This window comes from Hypanus sabinus, chromosome X2, assembly GCF_030144855.1.
Source record: "Hypanus sabinus isolate sHypSab1 chromosome X2, sHypSab1.hap1, whole genome shotgun sequence".
NCBI lineage: Eukaryota > Metazoa > Chordata > Chondrichthyes > Myliobatiformes > Dasyatidae > Hypanus > Hypanus sabinus.
Genome location: NC_082739.1, coordinates 37,492,980 through 37,513,839, shown reverse-complemented (window position 1 = coordinate 37,513,839; position 20,860 = coordinate 37,492,980). Strand labels below are relative to the sequence as shown.

The following is a 20,860-nucleotide window of genomic DNA, read 5'->3' as shown; positions in this document are numbered from 1 at the left end:
GCACGAACGTGGACCCGTTGTTCCGGAGCACCGTAAACGGCCCCTCGTATGGCCGCTGCAGCGGTGGCCGATGCCCGCCCCTTCGTACAAACACAAACTTACAGTTCCGTAGGTCTTTGGGTACGCAGGTCGGGTGCCGCCCATGCTGTGAAGTGGGTATGGGGGCCAGGTTACCGAGCTTCTCGCGAAGTCTGCCCAGGACTGCAGCGGGTTCTTCCTCTTGCCCCCTCGGGGCTGGTAGGAACTCCCCGGGGACGGCCAGGGGCGCGCCGTATACCAACTCGGCCGACGAGGCGTGCAGGTCGTCCTTGGGCGCTGTGCGGATGCCGAGAAGGACCCAGGGAAGCTCGTCCGCCCAGTTGGCTCCTCGCAGGCGGGCCATGAGGGCCGACTTCAGGTGACGGTGGAAACGCTCCACTAGCCCGTTCGACTGTGGGTGGTAGGCAGTGGTGTGGTGCAGCTGAGTCCCCAAAAGGCTGGCCATAGCTGACCACAGGCTGGAGGTGAACTGGGCGCCTCTGTCGGAGGTAATGTGGGCTGGTACACCAAAGCGGGATATCCAGGTGGCGATCAGGGCTCGGGCGCAAGATTCGGAGGTGGTGTCGGTGAGCGGGACCGCCTCTGGCCATCTTGTGAACCGGTCCACGATAGTCAGGAGGTAACGCGCTCCGCGCGACACTGGCAGGGGGCCCACGATATCCACATGAATGTGGTCGAAACGCCGGTGGGCGGGATGGAACTGCTGCGGTGGGGCTTTGGTGTGCCGCTGAACCTTGGCCATCTGGCAGTGCATGCACGTCCTGGCCCATTCACTGACCTGTTTGCGGAGTCCGTGCCAAACGAACCTGCTGGAAACCATCCGGACAGTTGTCCGGATGGAGGGATGCGCCAAGTTATGAATGGAGTCGAAAACACGTCGCCGCCAGGCTGCGGGGACGACCGGACGGGGCTGGTTGGTGGCGACGTCACAGAGTAGGGTCCTCTCACCTGGGCCCACGGGGAAGTCCTGGAGCTGCAAACCAGAGACTGCAGTCCTGTAACTCGGAATCTCCTCATCTACCTGCTGTGCCTCTGCCAGTGCCTCAAAGTCTACCCCTTGGGAAAGGGCATGAACGGTAGGGCGAGAGAGCGCATCCGCCACGACATTGTCCTTACCCGAGACGTGCCGGACATCCGTTGTGTATTCAGAGATGTAGGACAGGTGGCGTTGCTGGCGGGATGACCAGGGGTCGGATGCCTTCGTAAACGCAAAGGTAAGCGGTTTGTGGTCCGTGAACGCGGTGAAGGGCCGACCTTCTAGGAAGTACCTGAAATGCCGGATTGCCAGGTAGAGCGCCAACAGTTCCCGGTCAAAAGCACTGTACTTGAGCTCGGGTGGCCGCAGGTGTTTGCTGAAAAACGCCAGGGGTTGCCAGCGACCTGCGATGAGCTGCTCCAGCACCCCACCGACTGCCGTGTTTGATGCGTCCACTGTGAGGGCGGTAGGGGTGTCCATTCTGGGATGTACTAGCATTGCGGCGTCAGCCAAAGCTTCCTTCGTTTGAACGAAAGCGGCGGCGGACTCCTCGTCCCAGGTAATGTCCTTGCTCGGACCCGACATCAGGGCGAACAGGGGGCGCATGATCCGGGCAGCTGAAGGGAGGAAGCGGCGGTAGAAATTGACCATACCTACGAATTCCTGAAGGCCTTTGACCGTGGTGGGTCGGGGGAAGTGGCGGACCGCATCTACCTTAGCGGGCAGAGGGGTTGCCCCGTCTTTAGTAATCCTGTGGCCCAGGAAGTCAATGGTATCAAGTCCGAACTGGCATTTGGCAGGGTTGATTGTAAGACCGTACTCACTCAGTCGGGCGCAGAGTTGACGGAGGTGGGACAGATGCTCCTGACGACTGCTGCTGGCTATGAGGATGTCATCCAAATAGATGAACGCGAAGTCCAGGTCCCGTCCCACCGCGTCCATTAACCGCTGGAACGTCTGTGCGGCATTCTTCAGGCCGAACGGCATGCGGAGGAACTCGAAGAGGCCAAACGGGGTGATGAGAGCCGTCTTGGGGACGTCGTCAGGATGCATCGGGATTTGATGGTACCCTCGGACAAGGTCGACCTTGGAGAAGATCCGGGCGCCGTGCAGGTTTGCCGCAAAGTCCTGAATGTGCGGCACAGGGTAGCGGTCCGGTGTGGTAGCCTCGTTCAGCCTGCGGTAGTCGCCGCACGGTCTCCAGCCCCCCGTCGCTTTGGGCACCATGTGCAGGGGGGAAGCCCAGGGGCTGTCGGACCGCCGGATGATCCCCAATTCCTCCATTCTCTGGAACTCCTCCTTCGCCAGTCGGAGCTTGTCCGGGGGAAGCCGCCGAGCACGGGCATGGAGGGGTGGTCCCTGTGTCGGGATGTGGTGCTGTACGCCGTGCCTGGGCATGGCTGCTGTGAACTGCGGTGCCAGAACCGATGGGAACTCCGCCAGGACCCTGGTGAAGTCGTTGTCGGACAGCGTGATGGAGCCGAGGTGAGGGGCTGGCAACTGGGCCGCGCCCAGGGAGAACGTCTGAAAGGTCTCGGCGTGTACCAGTCTCTTCCTGGGCAGGTCAACCAGCAGGCTGTGAGCTCGCAAAAAATCCGCACCCAGAAGCGGTTGGGCTACGGCGGCCAGTGTGAAGTCCCACGTGAACTGGCTGGGGCCGAACTGTAGCTGCACCTGACGGGTGCCATAGGTCCTTACTGTGCTGCCATTCACGGCCCTCAGGGGGGGACCCGGTGCCCTGCTGCGAGTGTCGTAACTTGTCGGAGGTAAAACGCTGACCTCAGCCCCAGTATCGACCAAAAAGCGGCGTCCCGACCTGCTATCCCACACATACAGGAGGCTATCCCGATGGCCAGCCGCCGTAGCCATCAGCGGCGGCTGGCCCTGGCGTTTCCCGGGAACTTGCAGGGCGGGCGGCAACGGCGGGCTTCTGCGCCCCACCGCTGGTGGTAGAAGCACCAGTGGTCATTGGGCCGGGGGTTAGTGGGCTCTGCGGCCGGGCCTGGACTGGTTTGCTGCCGGGAGCGTGGCTGGGTGATCTGTGCGATGGACGCCCCGCTCACCTTTTTGGCGTTCCACAGCAAGTCCGCCCGGGCTGCCACCTTCCGGGGGTCACTGAAATCCGCGTCGGACAGCAGCAGGCGTATGTCCTCGGGCAGCTGCTCCAGGAATGCCTGCTCAAACATGAGGCCTGTGTGTCCCTCGGCCAGAGACAACATCTCATTCATTAAAGCCGATGGAGGTCTGTCGCCCAAGCCATCCAGGTGCAGTAAACGGGCAGCCCGCTCGCGCCGTGAGAGTCCGAAAATCCTGAGGAGCAGGGCTTTGAATTCCGTGTACTTGCCCTCTGTCGGGGGCGACTGTACGAACTCCGCGACCTGGGCAGCTGTGTCCTGGTCGAGGGAGCCCACCACGTAGTAGTAGCGGGTGTCTTCTGAGGTGATCCGGCGAACGTGGAATTGGGCTTCGGCTTGCTGGAACCATAGGTCCGGGCGCTGTGTCCAGAAACCCGGCAGTTTCAACGAAACCGCATGAACAGAGGCGGCGTCGGTCATTTCTGGTCCAAAAATCGTTTGGACCGTCGGGGTCACCAATTGTAGCGGTGTGCTACAAACAGCGCTAAAATTACGACACGGAGTCGGTAACTGCAGTCGAAGGAAAAACTTTATTCGAAAACTTCAGCCTCACTTTTAAGCCTCTGTCAACCGGCCCCCCATGGCGAAGAGGCTCCAAAGCTCTGTGCTCGCAAACCCCCGTAGGCTATCTAATTGTGAGTCGGTTCGCATACGCTAGGAAAAGAGCCGCCACAATATCTTCATTCATTGCTAAGAGTAAACAATACCACCAAGAAAAATTTACTCTGCATCAACAGAGAATAATTACTTGATATTTTATAATACCTTCTGAGAATGCTCAACAATATTTTGGCCTCCAAGCATCACCCACCACGACGGACAACACCATTTCACAGAGTGTTTTTTTTCTTTGCCTAATATATAACTGCTGACATTCTTGATGGATGACCATGACTAGAGCCTGTATGGAGGGCCTGATTGTGACGGGGATATCTCAGGATGAAGAGTTGTGGTTTGGATTGTGGAGAAGCAGGTGAGCATGTTGCCTGGCATCCACTGAAGGGATCCTGGCAGACAAAGGCCTGCTTATCTGCAAAGCCCAGAGCACACGGCAGCTGTCAAAGAACCTCAACTCGAGCCAATTCAGATAAGTAGTTTCCGCATACTGGCAGCCTGCACCCGATGGCAAGAGTATGCGCCTATTATCAGCGCTCAGTTCTCGAAGGACAGCAGTTTGTTCCTGGAGGAATGTCTCAGTTGTTACAGCAATCGAGTCTCAAAAGTGATCAGACTCCAGTCACATATGAAAAGTGTGGATGGCCCCTACATCTGTGGCACCAAGTCAGCTTCATCAACTTTGAGATGCCCGCACTAGTTGGTACAGAACTGTGCACACCTTCCAGGTAGAAATGACATGCTCCTAGCTCTACATAAATCCTCACAGGGGTTTTGGAGACTGGGCTGCGGACAGCAACAGATGCCTAATATTGAATGCTCACCCTAAATCTCAGTTAGGTCTGAAACATTGGAGGATCTGGAATTACACAGTCCGAAAAAAGATAGATTTCTTTTCCTGAAGTGAAGCAGATAGGTGTTTATGACAATTCATTACTGATGCTAATGTTTTAATTCCTTATTTACTGAAATTTCCCAGGTATCATGGTCGCAAATTCAGGGTACTGCACCAGGAGTCCAAGACTCTGTATAATAATCCAGTAACTTTAACTATCCTGCTGCATGGCCTCCTCCATGTCATTTGATATCTCTTATATTCTGTCAGACTGGCCAAAGCACCCAGCATTTTGGAGTGCAGGCATATACAGTCTTTCCATCGTGCTCCTCAGTCACAGTACTCATCCAGTTCCTCTGAGACAGAATTAATATGCAAGCTCTCTCTCAGAGTTGGCCCATTACCTCTGGCCTAATAGCATGCACTCTTATGTAGCATAGTGATGGGCTGCTGTAGTATTATATATGATTATACAGTCACTTCCTCTCCTGTAGCCAGACGGTATTCCTCTACAATGTGGGGAGAAGAACTAAGGGCAAGAAGAGCTGACCAGCAGACCTCCTCTGTGAGTCCACCAAGATAAGTTTTTCTTTACACCCTCCTCAATACCTCTTGTCCAGTTATGCAATTTACTTTTCGTACTGCTCCAAGCGTGAGATGGATCTTCATGTGCAGAGTTCATCTGCCTTGTCATTTTGATCTTTGTCTTAAGTGTCCTCTTGGTTCAGGAATGCTCCTCCTCTGCTCCACCACCATTCACAAGGTCATGGTTAATGAATCACAGGCTCCCTTCCTCTCAGTTATTCTCGCTTAGTTACCAAAATCATACCAGTTGTGGCTCTGTAGTGCCTTTGCTAGTACGCTGGCATGGATTAATGCCAGAAAGTTCTGGAACACGCATTAAATCCAAATAGTAATTCTTGGGGGCTGTGCAGATTGGTATCGATGGAAGTGGTTGTGGCGCAAATGTACATTGTTACCGCGGTCATGATTGGAAACCATAGGCATTTAGGGCAAGGAGATCCACATTCACAACTTTCACAACATGCATAAAATGATTAATCTGCCATTATAATTCTGTTCTGATAATCTGGCACCCTCACACTTTGATGGCAGACTATTGGATATTGCTCCGATCAGTATACCAATACATATTAAAATCAGATTTTCTAAAAAAAGATGTTAGACAATAGAACACGGAGGCTTCTAGTGAATTAGGTGAACTTAAACGGAGTGCAGTCAGGTGAGAAAAGGAGTACAGGAAACAGGGCCCAGGTGTTGTTTTAAACAGAGAAAAGGAAACATGAATTCTATCGAAGTTAAACCCCACAGATGAAGCAATGTCCTTCTTTGCAAAGCTGCATCTTTTGTTTTAGAGGGGATTGCTCATTGATGACCCTTGCATTAAGGGATGGTGCTTGAGACTCATTATATTTCCCCTGCTCTCACCCAGCCCTCCCGTGATCAGAACTGTTACCTGGGAACATATGAAAATACGAGAAGTAGGAGGCCACTCAGACTCTTGAACAGATCTATAAAACAATAAATGACTTCTGCTCTCTCAATCTACCTCATCATGGCCCATACATCTTATCTGAGTACTGGTGCTACACTTTTTCTAAAACTGTAACATGATATTCTGATTTCTGTTATTGCCTTTCGTTTTGTACTTTGTCAATGTACTTATGTATGGAATGATCTGCCTGGATGGAATGCAGACCTTTTCTTTGTACTTCAATATATGTTGCAATAATAAACCTATCCCATCAATCGATAAGGTCATGTTTGATGTGCCCCAGGCCTCATCAACTTTTCTGTGCTAGTTTCCAAAGATTCCTTGATCTTTCAAAAATATATCCACCTTCACTTTTAATAGTCCCAAAGATCTAGACTCCACAACCATCTTAGAATAAGCTCCAGATAGATATGGAGGTCTCAGTGCAGTCTGTTGCATGCAGCACGCGCCTTGCCAATAAAAAGATGGGCTGCCACTGCTCGAGGAAGAGGCTGGGTGATGTGATATGGAAACTGTAGAGCAGGGGGAGAAAGAGAGCAGCCACCTCCATCTCTTTGCCCAGCTGAGGAAAGGAATGAAACACTGGCTCCCTCCTTGCCTAATGAATTGTCTGCAAAATAAAATTCTGTGACGTTGGTCAAGTCGACCTCTGCACAGTCCTTAGTAATGATCACTATCAGCAGCTCCACCCACAGAAGATACAAGGGTAAGCATTGTAAGAGCAGCAAAAGGCAAGAATTACAAGATAACACTTTGGGGCTAAAAGTGACTGTTGCCAGGACAACTTGCCAGCTGTGGCAGGAGTCCAAATACTTGAACATTCTATAGTCAAACCACAATTTTTAAAAGGGAGAGCATTATTTGATATTCAGCCACGATCGTGGTTGTGTGTTGACCATATTCACATGACATCAGCAACCTTTTGGAGTTAGGTATGCCAGGCTTTGCAGCAATGACAGCAGCTGTTACTTAGCAAGAATGTCAAATTGAATGCTACATTAATGGAAAATTATTACACCTTTCAATAAAATTACACATGCTTGTATGTGGGGTTTGATATTCGCACATTATGGCACAGTATTCCCAATGCCTCCACACTGATTTGATGACCCACAAGAAAATTCTGCTGTACACGAACTGGCTTTAATTAGTTGATCACAGCCAAGCTGGAAGTTGCAGGCAGGTGACATACCAGTTTCTGAAGGCACAAGATAGACAAGGGTAAAACAACTGGCTGGCCTAAGACTGCGTTCCCTGTAGAGGGGTATGGTGGCAAAATGGCTGAGTTATGAATGGTACCTCACCAGCACAATCTTTGACACTCTTAAGATCAGACCACAGATGTGGGACAAGGTCCACGGTCTACTCAGAGCAGTGATCTCCACCCTTGTAAGCACTTCAGAGGCTTAGATCAGCCTTGGAGAAGTATCACCAATGTGGTCTCCACAAATTTTCCAGGAAAAGTAAACCACTTTGGGGTCCACTCCCAGCCAATATCTCCTGCATTAAAGCAGTTCTCATACTCACCCAGCTCCATTATGGGTGCAGCTCTTCCCACCATCAGGAACACCTACAAGAATCAATCTCTCGGAAAGGCAACGTCCATCATCAGGGCCATGCCATCTTCTCAAAGCTGCCATTAGGCCAGAACCTCAAAGCTTCTTCACCACTGCCATCACATTCTTCAAACAAATTGTAAGTCCCTAACACACCTCAGACTCTTTTCTCTCTTCTCTCTCATATTTCATTGCACTAGTGTCCTTATGCTCATTTGGTCATTTAAGTTGCATATCCATCAGACCTTGTCTAGATGTAAACTAAAGATGTGTGAGCATATAATTTATATTAATTTAAGTTTATGTTAACTTATGTTTGTCATGTTTCTAATGTATGATGCTGCTATTGCAAAAGTTCATTTTCATGGTATTTCTCCAAGCCTAAGACAGTAAACTTTCACTTGCCCCATGTCCTGTTCCCACATCAAACACACTACACTGAGCTCTGTGTGTGATTACTAGGACAGAAAAAACAATTCAAAGATATTCTTCAAGCTTTCATGAGACAAATGTAACATCCTCACCAATTCTTGGGAATCCCCCACCTGTAGCTAATCAAAATGGAGGAGCCACATCTGAAATAGCATTGAGAACCTGGAGTCTCTTCATCGGAAACACGTAGAAACCCAGGGGAAAAAGCAGGAGTGAACTGCTTCCCATATTACTCAGCTACTCACCCTGTCAACCATTTTCTGCCCCACCAACAGTAATTTGTGGATCCCACATTGGACCCATCAGCTATCTAAGAACAAGAGTGAAGGCAAGTTTTCCTTGATCATATGAACTACATAAGAGTTTGTACCAGCTATTCAATCCCTCTTTCTAAGTGCATTGTTCTGTAGGTTAGGACGAACCAGGTTCAGCACCGTGCTCACACAGATTTAGGTTATAAGGTTTGAGGGAGATGGGGACTCAGTTATTGGCACTTGGGTGACATACCTTAAGAATGCAAGTGTTTCAGGAAAGTTTATCAGTGTGTCAATGGAAAAAGCACCTCTGACGGCATGCACTTGCAATATTGTCAGGACAATTTAAAATAACCAAGTAACCTACTAATTTGTACAACTTTGGACTGTGAGAGGAAACCCACATAGTTCACAGGGAGAATGTACAAACTCTTGACAGATGATGCCGGAATTGAATTCCTCACTCCAAAACACCTCAAATTGTAATACCATGGCACTCATAATTTGGTTACTGACATAGCTTTCAGAGAAGAATAAATGTAAAAGGATGAAAGAATGACAGTTATTACTCCAACAATTAGCACACGTAGTATAGGACTGAACATTCACTCAACCTCACTTGCTCCGTTATTGAACTGTTCTCACAACCTATGGACTCACTTTCAAAGACTCTTCATCTTATGCTCTCAATATTTAGTGATTATTTATCTATTATTATTATTTCTTTCTTTTGGTATTTGCGCAGTTTGTTGTCCTTTGCACACTGGTTGAATGCCCAAGTTGGTGCGGTCATTCATTGATTCTGTTATGGTTATTAATGTATTATGGATGTATTGAATATGTCCACAAGAAAATAAATCCCATTGTTGTATATGGTGACATATTTGTACTATGATGATAAATTTCCTCTGAAATTAAGAAAATCTAGCGTTATTAGGAAGGGCAATTATTACTATTTCATGCAGTAGTTAATGGGGATGGAATAACTTTAAAGATAGACAATTAATGGTGGCAGCACAAAAAGGCTCAAAAACCTAAGAGATATGTTTCAGCTTATCAGAAGGGGATTGATGGTTATTGGGTGACAATAGGAAATTGTTCTCGAGGTCAATGATAAAAAAATAAACAAATCAATTTGCTGTGTTTGAGAGATCTTCTCAACCACCAAACTAATACAATAGATTAATTTCTCATTGTCATTTTAAACACTGGTATGTAATCACTTTTTAAAAATCACAATGCAATACGATTTCATCATTAAATCTTCAGTTTATTCACTTCTAAGCTTTTCTGTTGATTTGCTCGTTGTTCATAAACTACAACAAATTAAAGTATGTTGAAATAAACAGGATTGTGTGATCCATGTCATAAACAAGTTTGGATCAAATACCAACAGGAATTTATTTATGCAAAAGGGAGGCAAGCATCTCTAGAGGAATCAGAAGCACCAGTATAAAGTTGAATGTTTGGTGGCAAAGTCACACCGCAAGAGGGAAAAGCATCAAGTTCAAGGTTGAACAAAGCAAAGTCTTGGTCTTTTTACTATTTCAGTGCCAGGAAGGAACACAGCAACATTGCAACCCTATGTGGGGAAAGGGAAATATCTCTTGAAGTATCCAGAAGAGAAGCCTGCAGCAAAAATGGTCATGGATGAGATCACTCAGAAGCAAAATGACTTCTGCTGCAGACAATCTTTGCTGTTTGCTTTTCCTGTAGTTTTATGCACTGGAAGTGTACCAGCTGGTGTCTTTACTGCAGCTGTGCAGAGTAGATTAAAACAGTAGCTCATGGTATCAGAGTGAGAGAATTAATGGGAAAAGAAAACTGAATACCGTACTTAACTGAAGAATTCCAATACCTAACTATATTGAATGTATATAATACCAGAATACATTCAATGTATACAATTTCCAAGTCTATTTCAATCTATGATCCTCATCTAATAATAAACGGCTTTTCCACCATCTATCTTTAACAGATAGTGTACTGAATATCCCTGATGTTGCCAATATTAAGGAAATATTTAGCCTGCACTTCACAGACTTGATGGTATCAGAGGCCACAGCTAGAGTGTTGCACCACAGCGATGAATCTCTGACAAGTACTCTCCACAAACATCTCAATCTATCTCGCAGTTCAAAGAACAATTAAGAGGATCAAAAAGAGTGTAGAAGAATGACATTAGTTAATGATAAACAGGGAATTCCCTATATTCCTCCATAATTCACAAAATTATGTGAATAGGAAAGGCTATTTGGCCAATCTTAGATTTCTACATTGCAGTCTGCCTGTTAACCACCCTCTCTGTACCATGATATGTAAATTTCCAAGTTCACATAAATTAGAAGCACTCATGTTCTGAGACTGATCATAATAATGTATGACCAACAACTAAGATATCCCCTTGTTTACCATTTATGTCTATAGCAGTTTATTTATCAAATATCTTGAATTCTCTGTACAGAATACATTTTAGCCTATGATAAACTGAGGAATCTTGAAAACAAATGAATGCTGCAACTTCTTCCCACTCCGTCGTTAACTTATGGAATACACCATCAGTGGACACAGTGCATAGGTAGCCAATATCCCATTAAATTTTCTCCTCAGCAAAGAACGAAAGAAGTATGCAGTAGGAAAAATGGGAAGTCTTTACACAAAAAAAATATTGGAAATGTTGTTAAGAATTCCTTCCAAGTCAAATCAGATTCTCCCTTGATGTTTTAATTGCTTTTAAATATCTTTTACAACCAGATATAGAGTTTAGAGATATAAATTTTAAAGTGATGAAATGCCTAACACAATAACCTTTCCTAACATCCTTCTTGCCTCTATTAGACTGAGGGTGTAGATGCAAATGCATCCAGCCCCTCCGTTCAGCATGTCACTGCTCTGCAGCAGGGCTCAGTGGCAAGTCCACAGGTGGAGATGTAGGTCAGAATCTCTGGCATCTAATTTCCAAGTTTCGGTTTGCTAAAGTAACAAGCCCAAATTCAACAGAGCCAAGTAAAAGCAGGCAGTCCCATATCGAAATGCCAGCTGTCAGTCAGCTTGATTTCGACCATTAAAGGAATTACGGGAAATATTAGAAAGGGCAATATCAGGCTACGGGCTTGTGAGAGGTTGAATGTCAATTTTAATCAGGAGTTATGTGGATAGCAGCCATTAATACAAATGAGAAACCAATCTTCAATCAAGGACAACACAAGCTGCATGAATACACACATTGTCTGCAGAGAGAGCCCTTCTCTCAGTGCAATGATAAAAGGTTATTCTGGGTGTCTGGATTCCCAACAAAAGTACTCGAATATGCAGGCATGTTCTTGTCAATTGAGAGATCCTCCCAATGTAAATAGTCAGCTGTGTAGCCATGTTAAACTAAGGCTACATCCACACTGGACCGGATAATTTTGAAAATGCCGGTTTCGCGTAAAAACGATAGGCGTCCACACTATGCGTTTTTGAAAATATCTCTATCCACATTGAAACGGAGATTTCGGCGAATCTCCTCCTCCTGCGCATGCGCAGGACACATCTACTGAAAACAAGCGACATGTTTGATGTCGAATCTCGCTGTGAATCTCGCGCGTTTGTGTAGTTACAGACTAGAAAAACTTAAAACGACGGACAGCTGTTGGCTTTCGCGCAGGAGAACTTAGAAGTAAAAAAGAACAAATACTGGAGTGTACGGCGGCAACTGACAGGGAGTTCACGGACAGTATGACTTGGCTGACAACGAACATTGAAAAACTGACTAACTGTTGCAATAATAAAGCACCTTGTTAAATGTGTAAAGTATGTCTGCATCAGTGTTATCTTGTATTTCCATGCAATGTTACATTAGGCTGTTACACATCTATTGTCAGAGAAGTACTTGCATAAATAGGTAAACCACCTTCATATGAGCAAGGACAGAAAACAGGGCAAAGTGAGTATACTTATTTATTCAGTAAGTTATGGGTCAAAGTATTTGGTGAGTACATTTGTAACTCTTTTGGCTTCAGTCTCGTTGCCGTCTGCTCTGAATTTGTTAGGTTGCGTTCAGGAAAACAATGAAATGGCGCACTGCCGTCTGACAGCGTTTTCAGATTTCTCCGGTTACCCCGTCCACACTGATCTGCCCGAGCGGCGTTTTCAAAAATACCCACCCTGGAAAGCATTTCTGAAAAGCTCCGGTTTCAGGAGACGAAAACGCCATTTCAGTGTGGACGGAGGGTAAAAACGAAGAGAAGAAGCTTCGGTTACGGATTTATCTGGCGTAGTGTGGACGTAGCCTTCGTTATGCAATTGCAACTATAGAAACTTTATTTAATTGCCTGCTGTTATTTTTGTGCTTGAGGACCATAAAAACTCCATATACTTTGAGCTCAGAGTTTCTATTGAGGTATTCTCCCAGGAGGGAGTCTTCTACCAGGTCTGCTCCTGAATCCCTACATGTACTGAACAAAGACTTCTGTATCTGCAGCTCCAGTTTGTCTGTGGCTCACTCGATCACAATTGACGTGCAGAAAAGCTTATGGAGACACAATAGGCTGATTGAGCTTTTTCTGTGTTGTACCAGTTTCTAATTAAGTAATTTTATGTCCTGGAAGAGAACTCAGCCAGAGGAAGAAAAACCAAAGGAGTTAAAATGCTGATTTTTAATTTTACACTGTAACACAATCAACTTTTCAGAGATGCTAATTAACAGGTATTTCTTAGGTTGGCAACACCATATATACCATCATGCAGTGACACTGTCAACTCCATTGAAACTGCAGGCAGAATACAGTATACAACCAGAGAAGAATTTCAAGGCAGCTATGTTTTCCGCTATTTTGGGATAAAAGTACTGCTCATACGCGCCATGATGCAGGGAAATAACCACTTGCAGGCATGAAATTTTATCAGCGGGGAACAAATTGTGATGTATCTTCAACACTGTCCCTTGAAAAGAGAGCATAATAAAATGACGCAAAACAGTGATCACACAAGCTGCAGCGGAACAACTATCCTTTAACCAATGATTAAATATTCATTAGACTAGAGACGCGCAGATTTTGTGTGTCCCGAACCTGATTAACAATTTTAAACTCCGTTGAATGGCACTCACAAGAATGGCAAAGTCATGAATTCGCTGCGAGGTCCTTGCCCACTGCCACGCATGCTATGTTCCAATGTGGGATTCCCTATGGACTGCAGTGATACGAGTGGGAACTTCCTCCAGGGAATATTTTTCATGCTAAACATACACACGGTCAGACCCAGTGCTGAGAGTCCACTCTATGGATGCTCACAATTTTTGAATTGAGTTGAAACTAAAGAAATCTGTTGTTGTTTATTATTAAACATTTAACTCCTGAAATTTATTTTAAATGGATTTTATACAGTTTTCCTGTATTTGTGGACATCAGCAATGCTCCCAGAGACTCAAAGATTTGCTATCAAACGTGTCTGCCTGAGGGCATGCCTGAACCAGCTCCATAGAGCGTCCCTGATTAAATCCAGCTTCACAGACCGGCTGGCGGGTTACCCTTGGTCTTCCCCTATCACAAAGAGCAATGCCAGCCAATCGTGTTGCAGCCCATCCAGAAGGTAGGACAGGTCAGTACAGGTAAGGGGTCAGTGAATGACAGCAGCCTGCTGTTCACCAGGGTGGGCCAGACAGAAATAGGCCATGGGCTGGATTCAGTCCACAAGCCCTATATTGTGCATCGTGACATTAGGTGGAAGCATCAATGGAATTTTAATGTGGACTTTTTAGATGTTGATGAGTCAGATTAAGGGAAACTGTCAACATCTTGAATGAAGCTGTTTGCTCTGTACTTTGCAGTCATTCTAAAACCCAAACTGGTTACATCCTCCAAGAAATCTACATATTTTTAGGTCTCTGAGTGGACTGAAACCCAGAATTTTGAACTGCATTAGTAAATAACTAATTCATATGACTCAAATGGGTACATTTGGTATGTGTACCTCTGCAAATCATATGAACAGAATGCTCCAACTGTAAAAACAGCCACCTTAGCCCAAAATTCCACACATGGACCATTTAGTGCTCACAAAGGTTGGCAATAGTGCCTTGTTAATTCTCAATATTTCCATTTATCAACCAGCTCAGTACATCTGCAAAATCGTTCACACTCCCGTCATCTTCTGTGCACGAAATACTTTCTTTAACCTTCCTCTCAATAGTTTTCTGATCAGTTCCTTGCTCTTAAAGTTCCAAACAAAGTCAACATATGTTACACACTGGTGCTCAATATGATCACATGTTTGTGTTGAAACTTCACAGTATGAGGTGAATGAGGAAAAGTTATCAGTGTATCTGTACCAAATCAATATTTATAACTATGTGGTGCCCAGCTTGGTTTACAAGCTAGCAGAGAGATGTCTCACATCCAACACAGCAATAAACTACTTACAAATAATGCAAGCAAAATCTCATTTATTTAATATATTTATAAAGGGTTATGGAACTTCCTGAATAATTCATTGTATCGTTAGAAAGGGAGGAACATTTTTTTGCAGACTGAGCTGCAAAGTACTTCTCAGTTGCCGTCTGCCTTGGAGCCTATTCTTTCTTGTAGTGGGTTCCAGCATACAGTCTCCTGCAGGGAAACTGGCTTCCAGTTGATCAGGAGCTCCAGCACAGCACAAATGACATTTTCCACTCTCGCTTTCTTTGACTATGGCAATTGTCAAAGCTATCATTTAAACTGGATGTTTGTGTACTGTATGTCACAGAATAATTAAAAAATAAAATGCATAAAGCATTTTAAACAGTGAACTATCAACGAAAGGCATTAAAACAATTAATTTAAATCAACTCAACTCGATAAAATGAAAATGAAATTAACTTCTTACAGTTTTCCCTGTGGCAGTTTCTTTCTGTAAAAGCAATAGGCCTGGTTAACCCTGAACTGGCTCAATAGACAACATTTCCCAATCTTGCTGGGGAATCTACAGATATCTAACATAAAGCCAGTGGCAACTGACCAGCTATGTTCAGGTGCTCCCAGAGTCTGCCAGTTAAAGTAGGTGAAATCCAGCATATTAGAGTTATGTAGAATGATTTTGTAACTCTTCATTTGCAAGGTTGTAGTTGGGAGATAATACAGTCCCTTCACTAGCTAACAGTGTGAATCCCTAAGCTATTCATTTCTGCATAATCATACAGAAAATAACTCATTTTGTTGAACTCTAGAACATCAGGTTTGACCCAAAGTACAATATTCATTTTGTTGGTTGGTATGGAAATAGTTCATTATTAATTACTTCTAATAAAGGTAATAAAAAAGTTTAACATAGAATACTAATCCACTTCCCACTCATAGTAATAATAATTTTCAGAATAAGTAGATATAGACAGAAAAGTGCTACATCCTAGCAATTTGTACGAACAAGGCCAGGGGTTAGAAAGTTGTGACTGTAAAATAAAAATGTTTGCATAAAGTGCTTTAGCTATGGGCAAAAAATGCACAGGACAGGCTTGTTTTCCATGGAGTGACAAGACTGACAGACTTACAGTATATAAAATCAAGAGGCATAGATCAGATAGTCAGAATCTTTCTCCCATGGTAGAAGAAAAACAAGAGGACATGGGTTTCAGGTGAGAGGAAGGAATTATAAATTGCTAGTGGTACTGAAACTGGAATTGGTTGACTATTGTCACACCTACCAAGATTCAGTGAATAGCAAACCGTTTATACAGATCAAATTATTACACAGTGTACCAAGCTAGAACAAGGAAGAAAATACTGCAAGAGGTAGATTGTGAGGTCAAGGTACATTGAATTTGAGGAGACGTTTTATTTTCTCCTCACACAGAGAGGAGGAGCAAGTTTCCTGGGCATGGAATATACAGTAAAAGCTGGAATGTTCTGTTGTAGTTTTATAAAAGACTAGTTAGACTGCAGTTGTGTGCTGTAGGAGCCATGCACCTGTTCTCTATCTGCTTTGTGTTCTGCATTTGTTTTGTTTATTTTGGTAACTAGTCACATGGGTGGGGGCATGGTAAAAACCAGAATAAGTCATGTATTCACTCTTTGTTCATTGCAGTTTGTAGCTTGGGACCAGCGAATGTTGTTTCTTTTCCTCCCTTGAGAATGCTTAAGTTTCATCGCTTCGAGATTGTATGTTTGCTAATTGCTAATAAAGGATCGAATAAAAGATTTGACTTTTGGAGCAATCATTGCAGCTGGGGGCATGTCATGCTAGTATAACAAATCTGTAGGGTGCCAGGCAGCTGCAATTGCTTTGGTTTGGTTTGGTTTGGCCGCTACGTTCTGTCAGCAAATGTTTTCAACAGGTACACGAAACGAGTATCAACATTCGAACATGTCCATGGAATTTAGAGCAGCAAAGCCTGGAGCAGCTTGCAGCAAGCAATGACATATTGTTGGTTCATGCTGTGTGTTTGAGTTTGAAACAGAGTTTCAAACAGTCAGCGCTGCCAGTCCAATTGGGAACCAAAAGCTGTATGGTGGTGCTTGCTTGAGTAATTCAACCCTTGGTTCTGTTGAAATGCTGAATTGAAATACTTCCACTGTGAACAGTTTAATTGAATCTGCCGTTGCTTTGTCTGGTTAGTGCACTTGGAAAACAATACGAGTCAAGCTGGAAGCAGTGACCTTGAAATCAGGACTCAGATAAATTAAACAAATATGCAATATTGAAGGTCAGATTGCGGGAGGAATTGAAAATATTTATAAAGCTACAGAACAGACTGTGACTAAGTATAAATGTGCGTCTAATGTGCATGTAGCACATTCTTTTACCAGAAGAGTGTTCTGTGCATCTAGTACCTCATTAGTACACAGTAGGATGGAGCTGAGTTATACACAAGACAACAGGTGTTGAGGGATACACGTGCATTGGAAGAACAGGCAGAACAGCTTTGAAGAGATGAAGAACAGCTTCAAAGAAACCAGGAAGAAAAGATGGAACAGCTTCGAAGAAGCCAGGAAGAGCTCTGAGAAAAACAGGAACAGATGGAAGAGCAACTTTGAAGGAAGATGAAGCAGCCTAAATTGCAGGAAATTGCAGCCAAGATGGCCAGAGTTTAAGTGTTAAGGGCTGCAAGTGCTGCGAGTGCTAAATGTGCTCCAGCAGGGCAGTTCCATGGTGAGAGTTCCTATTTTGACATGGCACAGAGAAAATCCAGCATACCTAATGTCAATGTGGATACACTTGAGAAACATATGTCTATAAGCCACAAGTTTGAACCCTAAGGTGTAGTTTATTTGCAGTCTATGCCATCACCAATAGCACAAGGAGTTTCTGAGGACACTGATTTACAGTATGATGACACTCGAGTTTCAGATGATAAAGGTCGAAATGCTGTGCTGGAGGCCATAAAGGCACAGAAGGAAATAACAAGCTTTGTGATGCAACAACAAAGCTTTGTATCTCTGCCTAAAAGAGAGATTCAAATCTTCAATGGTGCTCCATTGCAGTTTCATTCATTTATGAGGGTTTTCAAGAATAGCAAGACTAATGATTATGGTGACCGTCTCTCTTTTCTCTCTTTTCTGAAGATTACCCTAGAGAGCTTGCCCGTGGAAAAAGGATATCCAAAGGCCCAAGCTTTACTACAGGAACATTTCAGTGATGAGTACAAAATTCCTACAGCCCACATGGAAAAAGCTCTTTCTTGGCCACATATCAAATCAGAAGACATGAAAGCTCTTCTAGATTACAGTCTTTTTCTTGAAGTCTGTTGCAATGCCCTGGAATATGTGCAAGACATGCGTGAGTTGGACATGCCTGCTAATATGAGGATTGTCGTAAACAAATTGCCTGAGGAAAAAGTGGAGATCAGCAAAAGTGGAGATAAACTGCAAGAAAGCTACAACCGTAAGATTATTTTTACTGACATTGTTGATTTTATTGAAAGGTGAGTAAAGCTGGCTACACACCCAGTGTTTGGGAACGTATGCTACATCGCTGGCAGTAAGCAAAGGTGTAAATAAAACTAAGCCACAAATCCATTCTCAAGCTAAAGGGAGCAGCTTTGCCACTACTGTGGAAAGTGAAGCTGCAATTGAGCCTGGAACTGATGAAGAGAGTGTAGATACCAAACAAGCCGTGAATGAAGCAAACACATCAACGAGTATTGCCTTGGTACCTAATGGCCTTACACGGGTGGGTGACCACGATTGTAAACCTCCTACAACTTCAGTTCAGGTGACATCAAAGAAGAGTAACAAGACTGTGATTACTTATGTTTTCCTAGATCAAGGAAATACAAATGGTCTGTACAGTGAGCCTCTTGAATAAGCTTAAACTGACAGGAAAAGGAACACACATTCTCCTACGCACCACGGGTCAAGAGAAAGCTGTGAGTAGCTTTGTTGTTTCAGGATTGGAAATGACTAGCATAGATAGTGAAAACTATTGTGAACTACTTAACATGTATACACAGGAATGTATGCCTGTCCACAAAGGGAACATTCCTCCTCAGAATGATCTCACCTAAAGCATATTCATTTGATAGAAATTGAGCTGTTGATAGAGGCAAATATGCTTAAGTTAATCGCTACAAGCGATTCACAGTGTTAATGATGAACCTTATGCAATCAGAACAATGCTGGGTTGGACTGTTAATGGATGATGAAGGAGACCATGGTGGTGGAAGAGATCACACTCGGCCAGAGCTGGACAATTAACAAGACTTCAGTTTTGAACTCAGATGAGCTTTGGCAGCAGCAAATCAGCACAGGTTTTCCTGAATGCAGTCAAGAGGGATAACCTGGTTTGTCAAGAGAAGATCACAATTCAGGACAGTACACACAAAATGCTGGAGGAACTCAGCAGGCCAGGCAGCATCTATGGAAAAGAATAGACAGTCGACATTTTGGGCCGAAACCCTTCATCAGGACTGGTGAAGGGTCTCAGCCTGAAACGTCGACTGTTTACTCTTTTCCATTGATGCTGCCTGACCGGCTGAGTTCCTCCAACAGTCTGTGTGTGTTGCTTTGGATTTCCAGCATCTGCAGACTTTCTTGTGTTTGTGACAATCCAGGATAGACTGCTTACCAAAAGAGGACGTTTTGTGTAAATGTTGAGATTCCATGTTTTCTGCATCTTGGTAGCATGTAGTTGTAAGTATTCTAGTCTAATAATTAGGGGGCTGGAATGTACGAGCCATGTATCTGTTCTCTATCTGCTTTGTATTCTGTGTTGCAGATTTATAATGTTTATGGTAACTAGTCACATGAGTAGGGACGTGGTAAAGATGAAGGGAATAATCCACGTATTCATGCTTTGTTCATTGCAGTTTGTAGCTGGGGGACTGGCAGATGTCGTATTTTTTCTCACTAATCAATAACATTTAGCCTACCCTTGGGTACACTGAAGTTTCATTGCTTCAAGATTGTATGTTTGCTAGTCGCTTATAAAGGCTGGGGGCGTGTCATACGGTCGCAAGCAGCAGCAATGGTTTGGTTTTTCCACTACATGTGCATTGTGGGTATTATGGATCTTGCTGCCAGAGGAGATGGTGGAATCGGGCACAATAATTACATTTAGGAGATATTTAAACAGGGGCTTGAATAGACCATGCATAGAAAGGCCTGACGCAGGCAAATGAGACGGGTGTAAACGGGCAAAAGTTTGGTATGGTTGTGGTGTGATGAAGACCTCACTTCTGTGCTGTGAAACTCTATAATTCTAATCAGGCAAGTCACAAATATAATAATCCAAATTGAGCACTGTCATTGATGATATGAGGACTGTGGCCACCCTCACCCAACAGCAACTTTGCTGACTCACCACAAGATGCTGGAAAAGCCAGGACCGCATGATGTTTGTGGCATGTTTGGGCAGGACTCCACGTTTACTCTTTGACTTCTTGTCTTCCCCATCCTGTAGGAGAGAGGTCAGCTCCAGGTTCACCTAGTTTTACAGAGAGAACACAAAGGTTCTGTTGAGGAAATGCTTCTTTCACAAATGCCACTCCTTTCTCAGTTGAGCTCATCCAGCATTGAATTTGATCGTCCTCCTATTTTGCATCAGCAGCTAGGTCAGGTCTGGCAAGTGTTAAGACTATAGGCTTTGACCCTTCCACCCAAAGTTACCAGTTTCATGCCCAGTTTTGTCTCTAGATTGCCTGGATGAGTGTAGCTCCAACAGCTCTCAGGAAGCTGAACATCATTGATAAAGCACTCTGTTTAATTGATATCCCACACGATCCGAAACACTCATTCCCTCTGCTGCTGACACACAGTTGCTGGTGTGTCCCATCTACAAATACCTTTCCAGCAGCTACTCTAAAGCCTCTAACAAACCCACAAACTACACCAAGTAGTCCAAGGCAGCAAGCATAAAGACAAGCCATTCTAATCTTTGAAGATTAGCTTTATTAGAAACATGTACATCGAACATACAGTGAATTGCGCTTGTTTTGCATCGATGATCAATATAGTCTGAGGATTATGCTGGGGGCAGCCCACAAGTATCCCCATGCTTCTGGCTCGAACACAATTTATTAACCCTAACCTGAAACACAAGAGATTTTTGT

At 44.5% G+C, this 20,860-nt stretch overlaps 1 protein-coding gene across 3 annotated transcripts in view; it reads right to left on the bottom strand.

Moving 5' to 3' along the window:
- The window catches only part of pknox2 (pbx/knotted 1 homeobox 2), a 489,281-nt gene that overhangs the window by 41,062 nt on the left and 427,359 nt on the right, over nucleotides 1–20,860 (bottom strand). For all 3 annotated transcript variants that reach the window (XM_059957270.1, XM_059957269.1, XM_059957271.1), the window contains one exon: nucleotides 20,113–20,235. In XM_059957270.1, coding sequence (XP_059813253.1) covers nucleotides 20,113–20,235 — 123 coding nt within the window. The remainder of the gene's footprint in view (nucleotides 1–20,112; nucleotides 20,236–20,860) is intronic.